At 40.6% G+C, this 25,953-nt stretch overlaps 1 protein-coding gene across 2 annotated transcripts in view; it reads right to left on the bottom strand.

The window, feature by feature from the left end:
* The window catches only part of Hmcn1 (hemicentin 1), a 427,483-nt gene extending 408,391 nt beyond the window's left edge, over window positions 1-19,092 (bottom strand). For both annotated transcript variants that reach the window (XM_029475879.1, XM_021160385.2), the window contains exon 1: window positions 18,428-19,092. In XM_029475879.1, coding sequence (XP_029331739.1) covers window positions 18,428-18,695 — 268 coding nt within the window. In that variant the 5' untranslated portion in view covers window positions 18,696-19,092. The remainder of the gene's footprint in view (window positions 1-18,427) is intronic.
* Window positions 19,093-25,953: the final 6,861 nt, after the last annotated feature.

Here is a 25,953-nt window from a genome sequence, read left to right on the forward strand (position 1 = left end):
GGCCTGTTTGTTAAACACTGAAAATATTCTTTTAATAATATTTTTTTGTCTAATGGAAATCCTGTAGCATTTGAGTCTTCCCACTCCCTCCAGCCTCTGTTAATTAGTTCCTACTCTTTGCATCTACAGATTCACTTTTTAAAGATTCTACATGTAAGTGAAAACATGCAGTATTTCTTTTTCTGTGCATGGCTTATTTCACTTACTAAAATTAACTCTTGTAAAGAATACATATATTATAAATAAGCTATTTATAATCATGATACATATATGTGATTATAATATATTAGATATTAGCTATTTATAATACAATATAAAAAACACTGCTATTGTAAATAAACTATTAGAAACACTGCAATAAATCATAGAAATGCAACTGTCTTTTGAACGTGCTGGTTTCAAATCCTCAGGACAAATAACCTAGAAAATTGCTAGGTCGCATGGTAATTCTGGTTTTGTATTTTGAGGAACATAGTTTTCATAATAGCTATGCTTATATTTTTGCCCACAAACTGTACAAAAGTTCCTTTTGTTCCATATTTTAACCAAGGCATGTTATCATTCTCCATTTTGACAATGGCTCTTCTAAAGTGCAACATGGTCTCCTCATAGTTAATAAATATGTTCTTAAGGTGAGATGGGGGGTTGAGGCATCACATGGAGATGAGGTGGGGTGGGGAGGAGTTGTGGAATGTGGAGTAGTCGGAGGGTGGGTGGGGAGGGGCAGGGAATGGAATATGGACTGTAAAAAGTGAATTACAAATAAATTTAAATTTAAAAAAGAGTATCTCATTAGAGGTACAACATAAACTATGAACCATTTAAAATTAAATGATAACACAAATAAGGGATTTCAAAGTCATTGACTTACAACTAAAATGGTTCATGAAAATAACTGTTCAAGCTAAAACTTCTAAATATATGCATTATACATGAGAAATAAGAGTATTGAATTTTATAAATTAAAAAGAAATGACAGAAAAAAAAACAAGGATTGCAGAAGCTGAGAAATAATAAAATATAGGGGGAAAATTGGAATAGAAAGCAAATATATTTAGATATTCAGATGATTAAAGAAACTTTATAAAGTTTTTCTAAAACTAAAAAAAAAAAAAAACAACCTAAGATGTTCATGAGAAGAAAGAAGCACAAATAATATTAGAGATGAAAACTGAAACATCACTTAAATGTACTTACATACTGCTCAGACCACTTTTTACCATCACTGCAATTGGCAAATAATTAAAAATTAATATTGTGATTAACTTGAGTTTTTGAAGGTACTTTTCAGGGTAAAGCAGCTCTGTGCATTCCTAATTTTGCTGGAGCTTTGTTTGCCAATCAGCATGTATAATTACACCAAATACTATAGATAGATAGATAGATAGATAGATAGATAGATAGATAGATAGATGTAATTTTTCTCCTATAATTCACTAATGTTATAATTATTTATTTTCCAGTGTTAAGTGATCTTTTGGTTCTTAAGTTAAAACATTGCATAAGCTCCATTTTGCATACCATTGGACTGGCCTGTTATAATTCACTTGAGGATTTTCTCAAGCAGCTTTATTAAGGGCTTTTTCTTTCCCATAGTCTCCTTTATCACACAGCTGACACTAGAGCTATGTTAGCATCATGAAAACCATTCCCTTTTTTTTCCATTGCCAAGAAATACCTCTGTAAAACCATGGCTATTTCTCCTTGATAGTGTTTTCCTGAGACATCATCTGGGCCTGGGGATTTCTTTGCAGGAAGATATTTTACAACAAAGGTCTTTCTTTTAATAGGAGAAATTGGGGCATAGGAAGCTAATACAGAGGCAAGGAAGTGTGCAGAGCTCCAAGGCATGACCTTTAGTATTATGACAGACTACAGGACATGAAAGATCTTCCTTCCACAAAACAGAAACACTAGACAAAATATAAATTTTTTCTTTTTAATCAATAGCCAAGTTTGATGGTAAGAATAAAGGGAAATCTCCCAGATGCCAGAAATAATAAGGGAACTCAAGCCAGAAATAAACACCAGTTGTTACCATGGCAGCACAAAAACCTGATACAAGACTTGGCTACTAAGATTTTTAACATCCACATGGGTACAGTTTTTATGGTCACAGCCTCGTGGGGTCAGATACTCTAGAGTATCCTTTTTAAACTAAACCTTATCAGTAAAACAAGGCTCAGCAGAAATTCCTCCTGCTAGCCCAGAAAATTGGCAAGAAAGCTTGGCATCTGCCCAAGGCTTTAAAGGAAAACAAAATCTCCTAAGCAAAATTTCAGTCTTGTGTGTTACATGAGTCACAATCCAAAACAATTAGCCCACAAAGTAATCCTAAAATGCTTTCAAAAGGGGCCGCAATCCCCTCTGTAAGCTATATTACAGATATGAGGATCCCGTGAGCCATCTAACTCCTTGATAAGATTTCATTCAGAGTCAACGCTTAACAACTAGACAAGGGAACAGCTCACAGTGAGAGACAGCTAGCAGACCCAACAGCTGGGAGAGTCAGCACCCATCAGCAAAAACAGCAGAGCAATATGAAATAGACTGTAATATTGACTAACGTGTAATAAAAAAACAAGTCAGAAAGCTCTGGAAAGAGAAAGAACCCTGAAAATAAAGAACAATGGTCATTGAAACCGAAAACTCATCAGGCTGAAGAGATGGCAGTTAAGAGCACTTGCTGCTCTTTCAGAGTTCCTGGGTTCCATTCCCAGTAACTAACTTGCCAGGCTCACAACTGCCCGTGGGGATCCAGTGCAGGTACCTGCATGTAAGACCCCAGGTTCTTACACGTGTGTGTACACTAGACAAGAATGTTTTTAACAAATTCAAAAGTGTGTAGCTGGATTAAAAATATCCCAAAATTAAATGTTTATTAGTAGGAAACAAGCATTTAAAATGTTTTCTTTTCTAAACAGGTTGGAAACTAAACCAAATAAATGTATGTCTTACTGAAGTTGCTGCCTTTGAAATGGCAAACAGTTCATCAAGGACACTGACAAGCTGCTGAAAACCACAGTTCATTGTGGATTATCCTGCATAATTAAGCATGATAAATAATGAGTACATTTCCAAATATTATGCTCTAAAAGAAATTTTTGTTCAAGAAATCATGAGGGAAAAAAATAAAAACACTGAACTGCCTGTTGACTCCCAGACAGAGTAAAAACATAAATATGCACACAAACCAATTATTCTGAAGTCATCACAAAAAATAACTAAATGACCTAAATACATGGCTCAAATATATTTGAAATTCACAAAGCATCATGTTAGGCATTTGATTGTGCGGATGTAAAGTCTGTTGAAAATTTACATAATACAAAAATTTAATAAGAATTTTAATCTTCAGTTCAGGATGACAGAGCAGGAAACAAAACACAAGTCCATGTCTACACACAAAGAAGCCACAAAAACAGGAGAACAAAGAAACAAACAACTACCGAAAAAAATACAGCTTATCTTTAAAGGGACGTTAATAATAGCCTGAGGGGAGACAGCAAGAGATGTTAAAAGATAAGGAATATGCGAAGTGCAGAATTCTACAGCAAACTGGTCACCAACATGAGTACCCTGTAGACTGGTCACAAATAAAAAGACTAAAAATATCAAGTCTTGGTGAAATATAAAGCAACTAAAATACCAGAAAACTATTGATGGGAATATTAAATGGTACAACCACTCTAGGACATGGTACTCTGGCTTGTTAAGACAGTGAAACATTCTTTACCATGCAGCTCAGGGGTAAAGAACAGTCCTTGCAGTGCTTACCGGTGATGGCTCCTGGTAATTCCAAGCACAACTGCAATAGGAAATAATCCAATGTCCACTAACAGCAGTAAATAAGAAAATGTGCCCATTGAATTCTACTCAGAAATAAAAAGGAACAACTAATGCATGCAAAAAAAATGAATCTGAATCTAAAACTCGTCATCCCAAGTAAAAGAAACTTGGGGGAAGGAGTCAGAGGCCTCACAGGAAGGATTAACTGTGTGAGAAGCTGTTGGAAGGCTTTGGGCCTGACAAAAACGTTGTCTACTTTATGGTTCCGCAGACTTGTCAAAGTCATCAAAGCAGTCACTTAAAATTCGTAAACTTTATTTTTGTTGTATGTAATTTACTGGAGAAAAGCTGTTTTTAAAAGGTCAATGACTCCATATTCAGCAAAGTATTGAAATATTTGTAAGATTTTTTTAAAAGAATTAAAGTACTATTCAAAAATTACCAAATATAGGCCAAATGCTTTCCTACTTGCCCTAGGTTTTAGTTCTGTTTCACTAAAACAGTTGGATGAAGAAACTTTATTTGGCTCATCTGCTCAGGTCACAGCCTACCGCTGAGGGAAGTGTGGGCAGGAACCTAGAGCAGAAAGTGACACAGAGGCCATGAGGAAAGGCTGCCTACTGATGCAGCCCCCCTGGTTTGCTCAGTTACCTTTCTTATACAATCTAAGACCACCTGATCAAGGATGGCACTACCCACAGTGGGTTGGCACTTCCTTTATCAATTAGCAATTAAGAAAATGCCCACCCCAGACATACCCACAGTCCAATTCTAATGAAGGCAGTCCCTCAGTTGAGGTCCCTCTTCCCAAGTGTGTCAAGTTGACACTGATGCCATCTGTGTCACTACTTATATGCTACTCCTAATTTTAAAAATCTACTAAAGACAATAGAGATGGCTCAGTCGTCAAGAGCACTTCCTGCTCTTGCAGAAGACAGGAGTTCAGTTGACAGCACTCATTTCCGATACATCACAACATTGTGATTTGATTAGAAATCATAGACTTGAGTAAATCCTTGGTCGTGATCTGGTTGTACTGTTTTAGGAGGTTGTGGGACCTTGCGGGGATGGAGCCAAACTGGGGGAATTGAATCTCTGAGGGATAGGTCTTGAGTTATAGCTTGGTCCTGCTTCCTGTTGCATCTCTGTTTCTTGGTCCATCACAATATGAGCAAGCAGCCTTCCACACCTGCTGTTACAGCCACGATGAGCCCACCATGTGCGTTCCCAAACCCTAACCATGAGCCAAAATAAGTCTGTCCTCCTTGATGCTGCTTTTTGTCAGTCATTTGAGCAAAGAAGTGGAAAATGCAGCTAATACATGTAGAAAATATTTTTCATTAAATCTTTATTGAGTGCCCTGGGAAATAAAGTCATAACAAACTAATATTTGCCTCCACGTAGTGGAAGGAGTAGAATGTAAATAAATGGATATACTCAGTCTCTAGTGCCAAGCAGGTTAACAAGACAGGGGACACTGTTGGACTAGGTGGCCAGAGAAAGCGTCTCTGAGGCATGAGCCACAGGAAATAAGGATGGATGTCACAGGAGCATGTGTGGAGGAAGAGAAGAGCAAGAGAAGCAGCCCTGGAGGAGGAGCTGGCCCTCTCGAGTCAGAAACAATCATGAAGCAATCTGCTAGAGGTGAAATGAAGAGGACGTCAGAAAGAGGAGCTGGAGATCTGCCCTTCGTTTCTAAAGCCTTCTTCTGGCAGCTCCAGAGAGAATGCCAGGGAGACTAGTAAAAGTGTCTCAGGCTACAGAACATCAAAAGGCATGAATGGTAGCCAAGTTATCTTGTGAGTTAAGCCAAAAGATTCTGTGGAGGGATTATATGTGGGGTGCGAAGAAAGAAAAGTCTCAGGTGACTCCGAGGCCATTGCCCAAGATAACTAAGAAAACTCGGATGCCTGTACTGAGATGGGAACACTGGACAAAACATAAATGCATTTGGGATGGAAAGGAGGCATCGATAATTGTGAGCTACCTACTGGGTGCTATGCAGGTTTAGGCACCCAGTACCTTCCTCCTTTCTCATTTCTGTTTTAGTCCTGTCTTGGGGGATGGCCAGCCTCTCTGGGTGTTTGCTGTTCAGATTTCCCAAAACTGTCATGGAAAAGAAAACATTCATGTGCCTTCGCCATCATGGGTCTAGTTGTACTCTCCACCAATTCTGCCCACAGAATTCACTTTCTAAGGAAATTCAGGCTAACATTTGGAGGGTGTCTATGACGCTAAATTATTTCACGGCCATAGGCATGGCTGATATGCATCCTCACTTCTGGAAGAATTTGAAAAGTTGTGTGTGCGAGATGCTTAGATATATCTATTCCCAACTCCACATCCATTGGCATCCAACTGGTCTGAAATGACCATGCGGGACTACTAAAACAATAGAAATTGGCAAATGCTACAAATAGAGAGTGTGTTCTCCCAGACCCAACTGCATCACCACAGCACTGATGAATGCATGCTTTGTACAGGAAGCTGAGACCCTAGGAGACGTATGACTGTGCAGTTAGTTAATAAGCCTGGTCACAGGGGCTTCCATCTTATCAAACATTCCCTTGCGAGCACACTGTTAGGTCCTTACTCTTCACTGAAGAATTCTGTATGTATTTCTTCTAATCTTAAGATAATTCTATGAGGAAAATATAATTGTTGTCTTTTTCATGTTAGCAGACTAAGGTTTTGAGAAATGAGTGAATCACTAACTCATAATGCACATAAGATTATATTAATGACTGATCAATGTTATCCTACCTGACATTAGGATCCATTCACTCCAAACTTAGGTTATTCTAACTTACTAAACCTATTTATCAAGATAAGCAGATCCACTCTTAATTTCTCTTATATCATGTAAGATATGAAGCGAAGTAAAGTTAGCAAGGTCATAGCAGACATAATAAATACAAAGAGGTATCTCAACATTAAGAAATATACTTTTCAGTGCTGGAGAAGTGGCTCAGAGATTACAAGCACTGACTGCTCTTTCAGAGGACCCAGGTTCAATTCCCAGCACCCACATGGCAGCTCACAGCTATCTGTAACTCCAGACCTGACACCCACATGCAGATATACATGCACACAAAACATCAATGCCCAGGAAATAAAAAATAAATACATTGAAAACAGAGATATACTTTTCTAATATTCCAGGATGAGTCCTTAGGAGACATAAAATTGCAGGAATTCTTTAAGAAGAGGAGACTGTGAGACATTCCTTTTGGGTGTGGCTAGGAAGAAAACTTCAGGGAGAAAAAGTAGAGACCTGATCAAGGCAGCAAGGAGGATCCTCATCTGAGAGGAGCAGGAGGGAGCCTCTCGGGACCAGAGAACAATGGAAGCAAAGTTTCCTGTGTGCTCCAGCAAAGGCTTTGAACCAGAAATAACCAACGAAACAAAAGGCAAAGCAGATCCTACTTTGAATCTCAAGGGTTCTTCCCCACACAGAAGACCTTTTCACTTACAATGTTGCTTGCTCCTCATGCTTAGTGATGTATGTCTTGTTGACCATCCACTTGATAACGGAAGTGATGAGTAAGCAGCAGCTCCGTATCTGTGACTACCCGATCACATAAAGGCTCACCTACCCAGCCTCTCCATGCAGAGGATGGCATGAGCAGCTGTGGGCCTCCCTGAAGCATTTTCAGTGGCCTTGAAACATCAAGGAATCCTCCCTCCTGTTGTAAAACAGTGTTAAAAGAAAGTTCTCTGGGCAATGTGGTACTAATGGGGGGGGGGGAGTCCTAATTAGTCTGTTTGAAGTTCCCAAGAAAGGGAGCAGGGCTTACACAAACTCAAAATATTCTGGGGCCTACACACCCAGAATGCCTAGCCCCTATACAACTTTCACCATTTTGAAGTTAAGGTGAATAGCTCAAAATCATTTTTAAAAGAAGACTGTTTATTAAAAGCCATGCTTTACAAGTAAAAAAAAAAAAAAATCACAGGTTTCTTTTTTTTCATATTTTTATTAGATATTTTCTTCATTTACATTTCAAATGCTATCCCCAAAGTTCCCTATACCCTCCCCCCGCCCCCGCCCTGCTCCCCAACCCACCCACTCCCACTTCCTGGCTCTGGCATTCCCCTGTACTGGGGCATATGATCTTCACAAGACCAAGGGCCTCTCCTCCCACTGATGGCCGACTAGGCCATCCTCTGCTACATATGCAACTAGAAGCACAGTTCTGGGGGTTACTGGTTAGGTCATATTGTTGTTCCTCCTATACGGTTGCAGACCCCTTTAGCTCCTTGGGTATTTTCTCTAGCTCCTTCATTAGGGGCCCTGGAATCACAGGTTTCTTAATGAAAGACATTTCAAGCTTGTGACTACTGTTTCTTTCCACAGCTACCAGTCAGGACTCTGCTCAAATCCAAAAAGGGATCCCAGACTAGAGTCCAAGTAACTTGTGACACAAACATTTGTTTAAGAAATTTAAAGAACAAACCAAGTGTCCATAGAAAAAGCACTCAAGAGTTTTAGAGTTTTAAAGTTAAGAGACAGATAATCTGCTATAGGTAGAAGTGTCCTCCAAAAACGCATATGTTGAAATTCTACCCCTTGGCACTTCAGAATTTGACCATATTTGGAAATAGGATCATTGCAGATATAAATGGTTAAAATGAGTTCAAACATGAATATGGTGGGCCACTAATCCAGTATGATTAATGTCCTCTCTCCAAAAAATGAAAAGAAAAAACAAAAGCAGGAATTGGGAGGTGTGCGTTTTAACACAGCACACAGATAGAACATACATGAAGGCAGAGGTCTGGCTAATGCAATGACAAGCCAAGGACTCCAAGATTGCCAGATGCCACAGCAAGTTAGGAAGAAAACATGGCACAGATTCTCCCCCACAGCCTTCAGAGGAAAACAACTCCACTAACACCTTAGATTTGGAATTTTGGACTTCCAGCCTCCAGACTCATGATAGTAAATTTACAGTTTTTCAAGTCATCCATTCAAGTGATATTTTGCTACAATCTCTCTAGAAAATATTTTGCTCTGCCTTCCAGGGCACATCTCGATTTCCACACATTTCTCTAAACAAGATGAAAACAAATAAACCAGGAACTTATGAAAATCTACTTCTTTTCAAAAAAAAAAAAAAAAGCTGGCATATTGTGTGAGATCATATAAGCCTTAGCTATCTATGTGCTTATTTATAAGAAATAAAGAGCTGCCATTTTACACACGCGTGTACAGGAAGGATTCCATGACAGGCTGCCACATCCTGGACCCTTGGGTACTGCTTGTCTGTAACTCTGCCCGTCCTTGCCCCGCTGCTCTCTTTTTGTACGGAGCCAAAGGTCTTTACCTGCCAAGAGCCAATTCCTCTTTTCGACCTAACTCTTCTCACTTTCTCTAAGTCCCCCTTCCCTAGGCTATCTAGTCTCTCTGGTGTCACTTGCAATATTCTTCAACTGGGTGGATTACTTTCAAACAGGACTTAGATGTTCTTTCCTTCTTACCTTCTGAAATTAGAGCGTCCTTACACAACCCTAAGACCCAACACCTAGTGTCTGTTGAGAATTTACTCTGTGCAAGAAACTTTGGACAGCCATTATAATTGGCCCACACATAAATCTTGTAAGTTACATCATATTAAACACAAAGATGGTAATGGAGCAAGCCATTGGACGAGCTGGGCTTCCAAGATAGGGATCAAAATCCAAAGCCTCCTCTACCAACTGTCTCATGTCTCATAAAGGGAGCACCTTGGATTCACTAGATTCATTCTCTTAGTTACCACTCAGGCTTATGGCTCCACAAGTCCAATGAGACTTTTCTTACTACTATTTGACCTTGGCCTTCATTAATCTTATAAATGATAGAGCTGACAGCCTGCTTAAAACCTATACCCTTTGTTCTTGCTGTTTCCCATGGACTCTCCTTTCAGAGTCCTCAGAGTCCTCTATTCGCTTCTTCCATCCCCTGAATGTCTGCATACTCCACAGTTCTATCCGGTTTCTCTTCTGAGTCTACACTCGCCTTGGATGATCTCACTTGTTCCGATGGTTTCAACTGTCATCCGTGTAAGTTTCAAGTGGATAGAACAGCTACTTGGCACGTTTCAGCTAACACTGACAGCTAGAAATGCTGGGAGTGATACCTGAAGACAGACAGGCCACCCAAACAGACCCACAAGGGAAACATGGACTGTGATAAATTCGCCATCACTGACGAGTATCTGGCTCTCAGACTTAAAAACTCAGAAACTTGAGCATGACACTGTCACAGTATTTTAAACAAGGGAGGCTGATGTATACAACTGGAATGCCAAAATATGAGTTACTGATGGGGAATATGACTGTCTAATGAACTTGATATATGTGTCCATCTGACCTCAGCTTTCTCTCCCTATAAAGAATGACATGGGGTTACACTATCAGAAAGCTGTTTGGAGTGGGTGCATCCAGAACGAGGACAGTTAATTGTATAGTGCTAATGTGTAATGACATCATTTCATATTTATAAGAAGAAATAGTCCATCACCACAGTGGAATCCTGGTTGTTCAAATGCAAAATAAATTTAACACATTGAGTCCTAGTTAGAACTTGGTTGGACACTGCTCAAATATGTTTCTGTGATTATTTTTCACTGCTGGCCCATGAACTTCTGGTTGTTGTTCGTTTCAGACAAGTTAATCTCTGCATAGCTTGCTATCAAGACTTACTACCCTGGGAATGACACTGTCTCTTAGAGAAAGCATTGCATCATATCTCTTCTCTCATACTGCATGCTAATTTCAGTAGGTTGTTATATTTATTTTCCCTGTATTGGTAAGACAAAGTCAAGTCAATTGGCCTTCCTTAACATATGCATGTGTCCTTTCTCCAGTGCCCAGGTCTCCTCCCAGTGCCCCCAGGATTTCCTCCCCTGAGTTGCAGAGATGGCCTCATCTCTCATCCCCCAGCTCTGATGACTCCCTTACTCCACAGTGCCAAGAGATAAAGTTCTAAATTGAAAACCGCAGAGGTGCCACGATAATCCTTGCAACCCTTCCAGCTCCCAAGGGCTTTCATCGGGAAATGCAAAACCTCTAATACATTTTGATTAAGCAGCTTTTATTCATGAACTTTCCTCAGATTTCAGCCCAGATGACACTTCTCCCAGAAAATCTTTGCTAGCCAACCCTGCTTGAATTCATGAGAGTGGAGAACTTTGTGAGTTTTTTTCCACTACAGAATATACAGCATATACCTGGGTAAACCTGTACCCCTCCTCATAGACCGTTGGCCTCTTCTGAAGTTTGTCTCACTGTCTTTGAATCACACACCTGGCACGATCCTTGATACTAATAAACAGTAACAGACATATTTGTTAAGTGAATAAATATAAAAGCTTCTAATGGCGCATCTATATTCCCTTGTTGCAGATGTGTGGAGACAGAGAAATGACATAACAAAGAACTCATGTGCCTTGAACGTTCATTGTATCAGAATAGAGCTATGTTAAACTGGTTTGAACTGTCTTTTGCCTGTGTGTTAACTTGTAATGAAGCAGACCTCCCTTCTGAGAGAAGCAAGTCCTCACCTCTCATATAAACACTGTACAGCTTCCCCTGTACCTTCATTTTCTTCTTCAATTTTTTACAGACACATGTGACTTTGAGCCACCCATTCTAGAGTACATTTTATTCTTAAAATTGGGTATTTTAAAAGTACATCTGTTGACTTACTTCCTAGCGGTGGGACATGGAATATGTGTGGAGATCAAGGGAAAACTCAGGAGTTGCCTGTCTCCTGCCACCATGGAGGACCTAGGGATCGAATGCAAGTCTGGCTTAGCAGCAAGTGCCTTCACTTCCTGAGCCATCTTGTCGGCCCTCTGCAGTCCTTCTAACACATCTGCTTTACTTAACCGTGATAATGATGCCAGGGTGAAGACAGCTGGGCTAGAAGATGAATGAAATGCTTAAGGAAGAAGGACCCAAAATTATGCTTGATAGAAGCAAATCGTCTTATTAGCAACCAAGTAAAAGATTTTTTTCCTCAGTTTAAGCAAAAAACAAACAGTTTTACCACAGAGCCTGAGCAAACGTTCTTAATAAATCTTAAAAACTATATTTATCAAAATCCAGTCTCTAACATCCTCCATGTTGTTTTAAATTTTAACTACATCTATAAGCATTCGCCTCCATTAATGCTGATACCCAGAGAGACCTGGAGATAGTTTCAGATTCCTTGGAGCTGGCATTAGGGTCAGTTGTAAGTTACCTGACAAGGTTGCTGGACACTGAACCCAGGCCCTCTGTGACAGCAGGAAGATCTCTTAACCACTGAGGCATCTCTCCAGTCCCAGTCTCTTCTGTCATCTTCAGGGACTTTTTATTAAGCATAGCAAAGCATTTCTACTTAGCCTCAAAAGTATCTTATGAAGTAGCATTCACTTGACACACACACACACACACACACACACACACACAGCCCTTCATGGAAATTCTCGTTCCTGCACAATGCACTGGGACACAGGGGGGCTGGCAGCGTCTTGTTTCCTATACTTACCGAACTGGAAATAATTCAACTTGAGATTCAGCTCATATAAGAACAGCTACATTTTCAAAGTCTGAATATATGTTATTTTTCCTTCTAAGAATCTTCCTATTCCTTATGACTTAAAGTCATTCTGCTGTGGGTAAGAAAAAATTCTAAGAATCTTTATATTATAAAATCCTTGATGTATTTTCTTAGCACCACACAGGTCTGACCAAACTGTACAAAGTCAATGAGGGTTTATTGGGTTTTATTAAAATAAAATAATAAACTCTTAAATAGAAGAGATATACAGTGCTGGTATTTCTGCTTATAAACCAGATCCTTTCTTTTTCCAATCTCTTTAAAGTCCCTTGCCTATACCATTGTCTGATAATGACAATACATTAATTTCATAGATAGCAAAACAGGGATCAGTCAAGATCATCGAACAATTTGCTTACATGACAAGAATAAGAAAAAAACACATACGTTTTCTATTCCAAAATGGATGCTCATTCTTCTGCATGACATTTGCATTTTGAAAATAAACCAACTGAATAATGTATATCAACTAGATTCAAATTCAGCCCAGGAGTAGGGCAACGACCCCGGTAGCTGCACACAGAACTAGTTACAAAGATTTTCCATCTCTCTTCTCCATCCTCTTATATTCTCTCTGTCCAGGCTCTTCAATTCATCTGCCCAGCCTCCTTCCTTAAGAGAGAGCTTCTCCTGCCCCTTTGATTCCGGTTTCTCTCCGATGCTTCATTACATCACCCCTCTAAGTAAGCATCCCTCCATCTCCAGGCTGAGTCCTAGGACCTCTCTCTTCCCCAAGAACAGTCAGTCCCTTAGTAGTTTTATCAAGTCTGACAGCCTGAAACAGCATCTTCATGTATCACTTTGCATCTTAAATTAACATCTCTCATTCTGCCTCCCGTGAACTCTTCGGTCATACACAGGACTGCCTTCCTCCATCTCCACTTATCAATCGAAAGGTGTCTCAGGTTTATTATATATGACGCCTCATCCTCCCGCCCTTTCTATCTCCCTTCATCATTCTCCACCTCAGCATATAACCCTGCCATGCTCTTATTACCTCAAGTCAAGTCTCAGGACTCATGCTATCTTGTTTTTCCCCTTGTACCTCACATTCAGTGCACCATCAAGTCTTCTTGGTTTTCTACTCAAAATATACACAAACTCCAAATATGAACCAACATCCATAACTATCAACTCCACCTGAGGAATTCACAGTCTTCTGGTGGGCCCACCCTACCCTTTATCAGCTTCCCACTACCTATCACCAGATGTATGGTCCAGCAGACATATATGTCAAATTGTGTCATTGAGCCACTTAGAACTCTATAGGTGAGAGTAGAAAGATGGCTCTGTGGTTATCAACAGTGGCTGCTCATCCAGAGGACGTGGTTTGATACCCAACACTCACATGGCAGCTCATAATCACCACTAACTCCAGTTCCAGAGAATCCAATGCCCTCTTCTACCCTCTGCAGGTACTGCATGCACATGGTACACAGACATGCGTGGAGACAAAACACCCATACACACAAATTATAACTAAAACTCCAAAGTAGCTCTCCATGTCATTCATAGTTAAAAAGAAAAAGGAGAGGGAGAGGAAAGAGGAAGAGGGGAGGAGAGGAGGAGGAAAAGGAGGAGGGGATGAGGAGGAGGGGAGGAGGAGAAGGAGAAGGAAGAGGAGGAGGAGGAAGAGGAGGAGGAGGAGAAAGAGGAGGAAGAAAAGGAGGAGGAGAAAGAGGAGGAGGAAAAGGAGGAGGAGAAAGAGGAAGAGGAGGAGGACCACAGCCATAGGGAGCTATGAGCCCTTTTCCTGAACACATCTTATCGTATTTCAGGCCATGTTTGCCAATTCCCCTCTATCTCTTGCCATGTCACAGACACTCAGGTGTCTCACTGTTGTTGAATGTGTCAAGATGCTCTTGTCACCAGGACACTTTGCTAAATTGTTATCTACCTATAGAAGATATGCTCACTGCCCGCCCCCCTTTGAGCCTTTGTTGAAACAGAATCTCTTCTTCTGCACAGTCCCCAGCCACCATTCTTAAAACTCTAATAATCATCAAGTCCACCTTGAGATCCTCAGGCCCCTTTCCTGCCTTTTGTTTCCTTCATAGCAATAACAGGCATCAAATGCTTGTGTGTGTGCGCGCGTGTGCGTGTGTGTATGTGTGTGTGTTTTGACCATTCCCTTTATTGCCTGTGTTCCCCTTTCCTCCAGAGAATGTAGGGTCCATGATGGCAGGAGCCTTCCTTTGGGTTTTCTTTTCTTTTGACTCCTCAGTGCATTAAGCAATGCCTGAAACACAGTAAGCAGGTGAGCAAGGAACACAGACCAATATGATATGTTGCAGAGAGTGGAATGTGACTGTCAGAGAAGAAGATGTCCAACTCATTAAAACACAGCATCCATTCTCACTCCTTCTGTCTCTGGAAACTGCCTCTCTCCCAGAGAAAGGGGAGAATAAGACGCTGTGTGATAAAGGGAGTGCAGGCGAAAGAGACCATCAGCTCACCTCTACACAACCGTACATCATGTTGTACAGAGGAAGACAGGAATGAGATTTGAGTAGCATTAAAAACAGGAAAAAATAATATAGATAGTCTAATAACTGATGACCAGCAGATAAAGATATGGAGAAACTGGATCTCACACATAATGCTATTGGGAACATAAAGTGTTATAGCAGCTTTGAACAGTAGCTTGCCCACCCTCAGCAATTAAATATATAGTTACCATGACCCAGAGATTTCGCTTCTAAATATCCATGCAGAAGAAATGAAAACATGTCTACACAGAAATGTGTATGTGGATATTCAGAACAATCATTGGTAAAAGGGTAGGGAATATCTAGATCTCCATCACAGACTAGTGTATAAGTGAAATGTGGTATGCGGTAGAATATACTTTGGTCATATTAAAGAAATGATGACTGATTACTGGCACATGCTTCAATATGAATGAACCTTGAAAGAATTATGTTGGCCTGAGGAATCCAGTCACACAAGACTAATTATAAATAATCTCTACAGTGTATGAGCCAGAGCAGGAAATCTCAGAGAGGCAGAAACATGGGCTAGTGGTGTACTTAGGAGAAGAATAGGAAACTGACAGCTAAATGGCACAGAACTTCTTTGGGGGTCAGGAAACTATTTTAAAACCAACTGTGATGATGGTGTCACCTATATACAAGCATAATAATTATACATGATAAAACGGTACACTGTATGATGAAGGAAGTATATCTCAACAAAGCTATTACAAATGAATGCAGTAACCAGATGTCATGATGCATACATGGAATCCCTGCACCAAGAATCAGAAGCAGGAAGATAGTCCATGAGTTCAAGACCAGCCTGGCCTACATCATGAGTTCCAGACCAGTCAGGGCTACATAAAAGACTATGTCTCAAAAATAAATTAATAATTTAAAGTAATACAGGAAGCATGACTTTGGGAGTTCAAAGGCTTCTTCAACACAGTTAGTTAATTATCATTAGGATAATTGAGGCTGGCTCGGGGCAGCTGCTTCCCCTTCCTGTGTGCTGCTGGATCTTTCTCACTTTTCCCTGCTTGAATATCTTCTGATGAGCTTTATCACCACACTGCCCATGGATTCGACCTTCTTCCTCCTTAGACTCTATGTTTTCAAACAACCACCACCTGTAGCCACACACCTTTCCCTGAACTGTAATGTGGGTCTGCAAAAGCCTGAGACTGTCACTCATTATTCCATCTAGGGACACAGGAGGGACACGTGCCAGCAGCGCAAGCCCTCAAGTCATTAGTATGATTAATTGAGTTCAATGCTAGATGTTACTTCTTTCCACATCAGTTGATTTATTCAACCATAAATGTGTATTAGAGACTATTTAAAAAGCCACTTGTAGAACAGTCACAAAATATCACAATCAGAAATGTCCGTAGGCCTGCTCAAATCCAGTTCCTTCGCTCTGATTTTGAAACTGAGCTTCAAAAAGGGAAATTGACTTTTCCCCAATGTCAGTAAGATATCAATCTCCATTCAAGGCCCTTCCTGCCATTACATCCTGATCATCAGCTGGAAAGGAAACAAAACCGCTCAATGAGCACATGGGCGCACACAAAGAGCAACTCAGAAAAAAATCACACAATGGCAATAATCAATTAAAGTGAAATTGAACCTAAATGTCAATTGTATGTTTTAACCTCTATTTCCCTATCTGCAAAAATAGTTTAAATTGAAATACTTGGATAATATAAGCTGTTTCTCATCCTCTATTTTTAATCATAAAGGAAATAGAACCAGTATGTACATTGAGTTATAAACACAGTTTTATTAAAGTTTAAACTACTAATTATTTTCTCATCCAATTTAATTCAAAAAGGGGGTCTAGCTTTATTAGTCACTGGCAATTAACATTCCAAGTTTCCCCACTATGAATTCTGGTTGCTAAACTACAGTAAAATCAACTACAATGAGTTAAAAACTTTCTCACTGGATACCAGTTGGGAGGCAACACACACTATACAATGTTATAAAATATTTCCACATCATTCCAAAATATGGTAATTCGGCATCCATTTATAAGATGAAACATATTTTATATTTTTCCAGTAACATAATCTCATCAATTTTGAAGCAAGCAAATTGAGCTATAAATTAGCAAAAATCCACTTTTACTTTATATTTGAGTCAACTTCAGATTCATCCCTGTTGAGGAAGTATGTTTAGCCTATTCCAAAATAACAAAAGCCTTGGATTGCATCGTAAGTGACATCTTATAAATTGAAACATCATGACATTTGAAGTGTCTTAATGAGACAGTAAACACGGCAAATGATCATCAAACTCTTGATTCAAATGGAAAAGCATATCATGTCCTATCAGTGTGGAAATGCATGCATATACTGCAGAAGACCAGGATTGCTTATTGTTGTCATTGAAGAACTTTAAAATTCCAGAAAATTCTAGCTCCCTCTCAATATATCCCAAGGACATCTTTTTAAATAGCTGAAATACACCACATTTAATAGCCAGCAATAATTAGGATTTTAATATGCCTGGCAAATGCACAAGGAAGGGGGAAAAAACCCAACAAACCAGAGATCTTCAACATCATGCTCTCATTGTGAAAGAGGTTATGCCAAGAGAGAATTTCAAAAGCAAGGGGAATGTGGGAGAGCAGTGGGGGAGGGCTCTTAAGAAACCACTGTTTTATTTCTTCCACTGAGCGGCTACTTGCCTAATGAAACTCAGGTGGACACAAGACAGTAAGCCTCGGGGCTCCCCCTGTAATGCTACCCTCCATGATGACAATGAGGGCTCCTAGGAGCCTCCGCAGAGAGGTGCTACTTGAAAAAGAAACTGCAAAGAGTAAATAGGATCATGTTACAGTACAGCAGCAGAAAGCCACAGCTGCAGGGCACAACATAAAGCTATTTTTCTTCAACTACCTTTCAAGAGCACAGACCTAGCAAATTGCATGCATTTGTACCGCCTGAGACATGAACATACTGTTTACACACATCTGTGAATCTAACTAATGATGACCCGGTGCCACGGTGAATAGATTCAGTTATGGAATGAATGGCTTCTGTCTTTCATTTTCATGCCTCCAGTTCCAATCCTAGCTGCTATTTACAGACTTGCTCATGTGTCCTGCAGCAGGTCTGATTCTCTCCCATGTGAGGTTATCTTGAGAGTGTGTGCTTGCTTGCTTGCGCTCAGTGCCCTGCTGCTGAAAACCCCATTCCTGTCCCGTGGCTGCCTTAGCAATTGAAAGTCTTTAGCTTGAAAATGCAAGCAGGTTAACTCTGAGCTTGCTGCTGTTGCTGCTACAAAGTCCTGGTTCTCATCTTCAGAGGACTACATTTCCAGGTCAGGGCACCACTGTTTAATCTCCCTAAACAAGCCAACTACTCACTCCATGGCTAAGCCTCGCTAAACTGAGACATGAGAGCAACCCCAGATGCCAGTAGGCAATTCTTTGTTACTACCTATTCCGCTGCATATTTTTTTAATGCTTTTGAAACTTTCTGACAATATAACAAATTCATAGCATAAGAAATAATGGAATTATGAATCACCAAACACAACAAATACAGAGAGTAAGTATTCCCCTTACCTGGATCATGGAAGGGCACCAAAGCAAAGTTGTAAAGAGGTCTCTTAGGTCTTTTCAAAGACGTCTCCAAAATTTTGGAAGCCCCTTCAATAACCTGAACTAAATCATCATACATGGACCCAGTCACATCAAACACAAAGGCCAGTGTGGACGCCCCCTCCGGAATCTCCTCAGCCCTGCTCTCAGACTGCGGAGTCCCATCTCCAGCTAGGGAAGAATGAAAAAGAGCCACCAGGAATACTGTGTGGACCACTTCCTGGGCAATCATTTTTTTTCTTTTCTTCTCTTGTTTTGCTCGCTGCTTTTCTCTTTGCCCTGAGCTCCTAACCACTGTGCTTACTCCTCAACAGCGGGCAGAGGACTGGCTTCCTCTCTGGTGCCTCATCAGGCTTTTGCAGTCTCTGAACTAACTCAAAAGTTTGGAGCGGAGAATGAGATGCAGACCAACCCGGAGCCCGGCTGCCTCCAGGAGCTGGGCTGGGCTGGGCAGGGATGCAGCGCCTTTTGTCCGGCTGGGTAGGTCCTGGGCTCTAAGCGGCCGCGTGCAGAGAGCTGAGAGTAGCCGAGCGCCGGCAGAGCGCTGGGTCCATGCCCTGGGGGACGCTGCGAGCCTGCGGTGCCGCCTCCGCCACCACGCTCCAGGCCAGCGACTGAGCCTCCCAACTTTCCACAGCTAGCCCCTCGGAGGCAAAGCCCGGCGCGACCTCTCCTTCTGATTGGCCAGCGGCCGTCCCTCCTCTGCTGGAGCCCCCACCCGGGAGGGCGACTTTCCCCTCTGTGAGTTCCAAGTCTCTCCAGTACCCGGGAAGCGCTCTCAAAGTCAGCTCTGGTGTTCCCTTAAGAGTTATAACCAATCTCCAAAACTCCAAGGTAAACAATGGCTTTCAGGAATGTGTGGCCCACTCCCAAATTCAAGGGCATCACATTAGCTAGCACAAAGGGAACTGGTGCACGTTTTTTCCCCTAAAGTCTGTGCAACGCTGCTTCAGACAACACTTAATTCCCCAGCCCACCCCAAGTGCAGAAGCTAAGATGCCCCAGCCCAGCTTCCTGTCCCTCAACCCAACATTCAGCCCCGCCAGAAGGGGGAGCTGGAGCTTTCTTTCCGCTGGGCTGCAGCTATAGGATGGATGGTTCTTTGATCTTCCTTGGGGAGTGTTTAGCTGAGAGGAAGGCACGGAGGGGGGAGTGGCGGGGGCGGGGGGAGCTGTAGAGGCAAAGGAGAATGGAAGAAGATAGGAGGAAAGTAAGAGACATCACAAAGTCCCTAACTGTGCTGTGGAACTGGAGAAGGAAACTGGGTATCAATAAAACGTTGATGTCCAATAGAAAGAACAGGGTTTGTTTGTTTGTTTGTTTGTTTGTTTGTTTGTTTGTTTGTTTGTTTTGAAAGAAAAGGAGAGGAGAGGAGAGGAGAGGAGAGGAGAGGAGAGGAGAGGAGAGGAGAGGAGAGGAGAGGAGAGGAGAGGAGAGGAGGGAAAAAAGAATGAGACATACTGAATTCATATTAGAAACCTGGGGGAGTTGTAATTTCGTTATCAAGCTTCACTTTGCTGATCAGCCTAAATCCTCTGCGAAGCATGGTGATGCGATAGTATTCCCATTTCACATACCCTCCGGTACAACTATGTGTCACGTCTCAGGCAAAGATCCACTGAAATGTTGTTCCTCTCAATGACATTTTCCTGCCAAAACTTAAGGAAACTTTATGGTGGAAAACATTACAATGTTCTTCCAAGTCGTAATCATTATATACATTATAGCCGGATTAACAGATTTCAGAAGGTAAGTGAAGAAAATCAGTCATGGGCTAACGATTCTTTGTTCCCCTTTAATAAATACTTTATCCCACCCCCCTCCCCTGAGAAAGGGGTTATTGTCTGGATGCAAGCATTCGAAGTGCAGCACTTGGGCAGCTTTAAACTGGGTTTGAGTGTGTGTGAGACCACCCTCTAGCATTGGGGCAGTCTGAGAAAGGGCCAGCTCCCACCAGCCTTTTATAATCTCCAACTGTCTTCCCTTTCAGACCCACCAGCTGTGGAACTTGATTTTATGATACCTATATGTCATGTCACTTAAAGGAAGCACACGGGCCATTTGGGCTGGGGTGGGAACATGAGAGGAGAGGGAAGGAACGTGTTTCCTTTCCAAGTAGTATTTAGAGAATGTTGAATGCTATTTGAGTAGTCCATTCCTTTGTTTATTTAAAAAGGATTTCATTCTAGGTCATAGAGACCTGAGTTATTCCAGGTGCTCAGAGAGGTGGGGGAGTTCTGCATTCTACACCGGGTGTAGACAACCAGGTGCTAAGTCCTGCATGGGGCTTAATAGCTTTGACCTTCAGCAAGCTACCTACCTTCTTCTTGCCTTTTTTTTTAATTTATTTACTTGTAATAGGAAACATGGCAGTTACCTAATCAGAATTAAATGATCTATAAGTGTTCCAGATGCATTTGGAGGAAAAGGGGTGGTGTTGTGTAAATTGACTATTCAACAAATGTGAAACAGATTTGTTTAATTGTGTTAAACAAGTCTTAAATTAAAATTAAATCTTAATTAAGTTAAATTTCCTATATCATTACTGATTCCTGCCCACTTGTGATCAGTTATTGAGAATCGTATTGAAATATAGGACTCTGTGGATCTGTCAATCTTCTTGAAGTTCTGTGAGGTTTTGCTTTGTGCCTTTTGAACGTTTGTAACTAAGTGCAGAGAGTATTATGTCCTCTTGATTGATAAACATATCTTTAAAATTATGATACAACATTCATTTTCAAAAAACTTTGTGTGCAGGAGACACTTGAAGCTGTTTCATTGCTCATTAAAATTTTGTTCATTTTCCTTAATTGTTCCCTTTCTTCCCTAGTTTCATTTTAATAGTTTCTATACTATGTCTTTATGTTCTCTTAGTCTATTCCTTACTGTCTAATACACCAGTGGTTCCTCTCATATAATTTCATCATGAATGTTACAATTTCCATTCGTCTCCAGGAGTGCAATTTGAATCCTTTTAAAAACTTTGATTCTCACTTTGAATCTATAACCACACTACATTCAGGTACAGTAGTTGGTGATCGCTTGGTAATCTGTCTCAGTACATGGATTGCTGTAGAGGAATTTTGATCTAGCAACATGCTGCACCAGCAAGGGATCACATCCAAAGACCTTCTAGAGCTATATGATCTGGCCAGAATGCAGACATACCCTAGATTGCAGTTTGATCTGGCTGGAAAACAGACATACCCTTAATATATACCTTTAATCCCTAACAATAAATGTAAGCAAATAATGTAAAAGGAAGCAGCCATGTTTGAAAATGGCATCTAATTGAAGGACAGACAAAGTGATGAATCAGAGAAAGATTTGACAGAATGAGTCAAAAATAGGATATGCCCAACTTACATGAGAACAGCATAGGAAAGAAAGATTACTTAAGAGCAGAGAGATGGGGGCATGATGTGTGATGTATGTGTGTGTGGAAGTTTTTCAGAGATAATTTTACAGAGACAGGTTACAACAAGACCAAGCTAGACACAGATGAAGACAGATAAGCCAAAGAATGAGAAGGAGCCAGAAAACTGGAACATATTGCCAAAGTCAGTATGAGGCCAAGAAGAGTAATTCAGTCAGAAGCCACAAGAAGCAGGATTGAATCAGTCAGCTTGGAAGATTAGATTGTACAGCGGCTAATCCATCTTATACCTAGGGATAGTTAAAATAGAGAAGGAGACACTCTGGACTCAGACCAAGCAGTGTATTTCTCAGCTTGAGCGTGGCTCTCATCTCATCCCTTCAGCTGAGGAGATAAAAGCAACATTTACAGGTTGCTTTTTCTGAGGATTCAGAATCTTGACATGTCAGACATTGTGAATTTTACTTTATGGGGTACTAGACATCACAGTACTCTTGTAAATATTCTTCAACTTTGTCCCAGGACAGAGTTGAGATTTTTGGAAACAGTTTCAACCTTTATTAGAACTTTCTTTTTAACTATTTAGATATACCAAAACAGGTTCATTCTAGAACTAATTATTCTCCATGACTAAGAAAGGATCACTCTAGGTCTTTTGTCCAATTCTCAGCAAGTCATGACCAGTGAGACTGGATCCCCCTTTTACCCCAACCATTTATCTTTCTACTTAAATAACAGCCTTTAGATATGGGACAATGTTGTGGGGTTGAGTTAATTAGCAACCTTTAGCAAAGGCCAGCTTCAAAGAACACTTATATATGCTCCTTCCTTGCTTTGTTCCTCCATTGCTTTTACCTACCACAACTTACATCTTCATTTTTGCTTTCTGGGGAACTTTAGGTGATATTTTCTGAAACCGGTAGAGCTAAAAGAGTTATAGAAGAGATTGAATGTGACCTGATTCTGAGTGACAGAACTGTGAGAACTGGCAGTATATTTCCATCCCTGTGTACTGCCACATCGAATCCCGTTGAGTGCTCCTCTCCTGAGCCCTGAGTATTTTCCTGACATAGACATACTGGCTCTCTGCAAACCTAAGAAGCTCTCTATCTACATAGCTCCTCTTAGTGTTGTCTCCTACACAGTCTAGCAAAAGCTCCCTGGATTCTCAGGTCCCTCTCCTCAGTTCAGACAACCTACTAACCCTGACAAGGGTCTTGCCTCTACTCGTCTTCAGAGACCTGGGAATTCTTCCAAGATAGTAAACTAGGAAAACTACCAGTGTTTTCAACTCTATGGAACTGCTTTCTTTTTTTTTCTGAGAATAAAATAAAATAGTGATCATAATATATTTAGCCCAGTATCTAGCAATTACTCTACATTCAAAATTTAATTTTATTAACATTATACTTAAATAACTTGAGTGTTTAAACCTATGTGCATTTACAGCAAGAATACAAGGCATAAAATGTGATAGAAAACTAAAGAGGCTGTTTATTTGTTTATAGAATGTCTTTGGTAGCTGCTACTTTGGATATTGACTGCCTCCCAGTGGCTTTGTCCTCAGCATATAAAGCATTTGCAGATGACAGAACTGAGAAGTGAAAAAAACAGGAAGTGATAGCTACTGGAAGGAAGTTAGGTCAGGAAACATTTGTCCTTGATCTGGGAACCTCAGCCTCTTCCTGTATCTTTTACTCCCCTGCTCTCATCAGGTAGGTGGTGTCCTCTGCCCCGTACTCTACCCTGATGGTGTGCCTTCCCAGAGGTCTGAAAAACACACTAAAACAGTGGTTCTCGACCTTTCCTAATGCTTAGACTTTTTAATACAGTTCCTCATGTCACAGTGACCCCCAGCCATAAAATTATTTTTCTTGCTACTTCATAATTATAATTTTTTTCTACAAGTATAAATCGTAATGTAAATATCAGCATTTTCTGGTGGCTTAGGTGACCCATGTGAAAGGGTCATTTGACCACCAAAGGGGGTCTCAACCCATAGGTTGAGAACCACTGCAATAGACCATTTGAACATGAGCTGAAACCTGCAAAACTGGCTCAAGATAAACCTTCCCTGCTCATAACTTTACTCTCTTGTGCATTTTGTTAGAATGATTGAAAGCTAATGAGCACACAGCTTCCCTACCACCCTGAAACAAGTGGATGGTAACACTTGAGACTCTGTTGAATGTCTGTAGGACACTACTGTTAGAAAAGAGGATAACATGAAAAAGAACATGCAGTTATTAAGAGACATTTTTCTTTACATAGGCATTTTTGTAGAGACCTTCTACATGCATGCACCTTCTATGTGTCCTATGTATCTCTCTACTTTGCCCTTCTGCACTTGATGATCCATGCCTTAGACAGAGCAAAGGCCTCCATGGTCTCACTCATTCCTTTCAATAAAGTCTGATTACTCTTGAAATCCAAGTGTTCACAAACAAGCCAGCCCACTAGACAGAAATTGAGAAATTGTATTTATTCTTTAGAGTGAATGAATGAATCAATCAATCCCCAAGTGCATATATTGGCCACAGTCGTTTGAGAAAACCAAGATTGAAAGTTGGAAAAAAAGTGAGTTAGAAAAGGCACACATCCCAGATTGAAGGTAGGAAGGTGTAGACAAAGAAATTGTAAAACACTGACACTTCGATCAGAGTGTTTCTTCAGAAAAAAAAAAAAAAATACATTTTAGCCTGTTCTCTACCTTTGTTAAGAAGTATATACACATGGAGCGAGCACATCTGTGAAATGTAGTCATACTTTAGTCTTCAGTTCTGTCAAGTTATCCCAGACACACAAGCAATTTCTAAAACTATTATAGCTGTAACTCTCTGAGGATCCTACCCAAAGATTCCCTAGAATGTAAAGGAGGTACAGATTTGATAGGTAAAGGGAATAGAGAGCCAGAGCCAAGAAGAAGTAATAGACTACATGACTGTTTTATGAAGCTTGATATCCCAATGGGCAACTAATTAATCTATCTCATAAAACTATCAAGTATATAAAAGCTAGTCTTTAAAGAAAAAGAAGAAGAATATGTGGGGGTAAAAATCTATCAGTCCACTTGGACCCATTATCAGTTGTCAAAGTCCATGCACATTTTGGGCTCTTACATACAAAATTACTGATTTGTTTGTATGATGTCCCACACCAAGACATCAACAGACAAGCCTAGGACAATACAACAGGCCTATAATAAATGCTGAGGCAAGAAACTGTCAGAGAATAACTATGTGAACCTTATCAGACCCTAGGTATAACCCTGAATCAGATGAAGCTGAAAAGATACAAGGAGTGAGTAAGAGGTGTCTAATGAGGTGAGCTAACCCAAAGCATTGGTGGGTGTTATCCAATATTGTCCCTTATTTGACAGCACAGTAAACTGCCTGAACGTAGTCATCTGCCTGTGACTGCTAAGCTCTCTTTGGTAATTTACTTATCCATTTGTCAAGAAATTTAATGAAGGCCAAGCAGTCACACTCGGGAAGCTGAGACAGGACTTGGCATTGAGTTGGAGGCCCATTTGGGTTACATAGTAAATTCAAGGTCATCCTGGTCTACTTAGTGGAGGCCATGTCTAGGAGAGAGAGAGAGAGAGAGAGAGAGAGAGAGAGAGAGAGAACTAAAGACAGAGAGACAAAAATAAATTCATTCACACTTGTTACTTGTGCATATCTCATGCAAAGTACTAGACAATGAGTAACTGGACATTCTAGTATAGAAGAGAAAAGTATAAGGATTCTTTGAGAGATAGAATCCAGCATTCTTAGAAACTATATAAGGCATGTGCTTACCTTAAGAAAATCATATTAACTATCCCAAAAGTATGGCATGTCCAGTGAGCATAGAAACACCAGCATTAGTTGTGGGAGTGGGTTAAGGAGCAAAGACATGGCTTTTCCTAGGACTGCAGACTTGGTTGGACTGTGAAGAAGGAGCAACAGGAGAGCCAGCAGGCAGCAGCTGCAGCAGCAGCAGCATCACAGCCTCCAGGCTTGTGTTCTGCCTTGAAAGTCCACAAAGACACTGATAGACTTTAAGCTAAAGAACAAATACTTAGACTTGAACAAATTACTCAAATTTTGAAAGATGGAATAAGAGACATGAC

This window comes from Mus caroli, chromosome 1 (assembly GCF_900094665.2).
Source record: "Mus caroli chromosome 1, CAROLI_EIJ_v1.1, whole genome shotgun sequence".
Taxonomy (NCBI): Eukaryota; Metazoa; Chordata; class Mammalia; order Rodentia; family Muridae; genus Mus; species Mus caroli.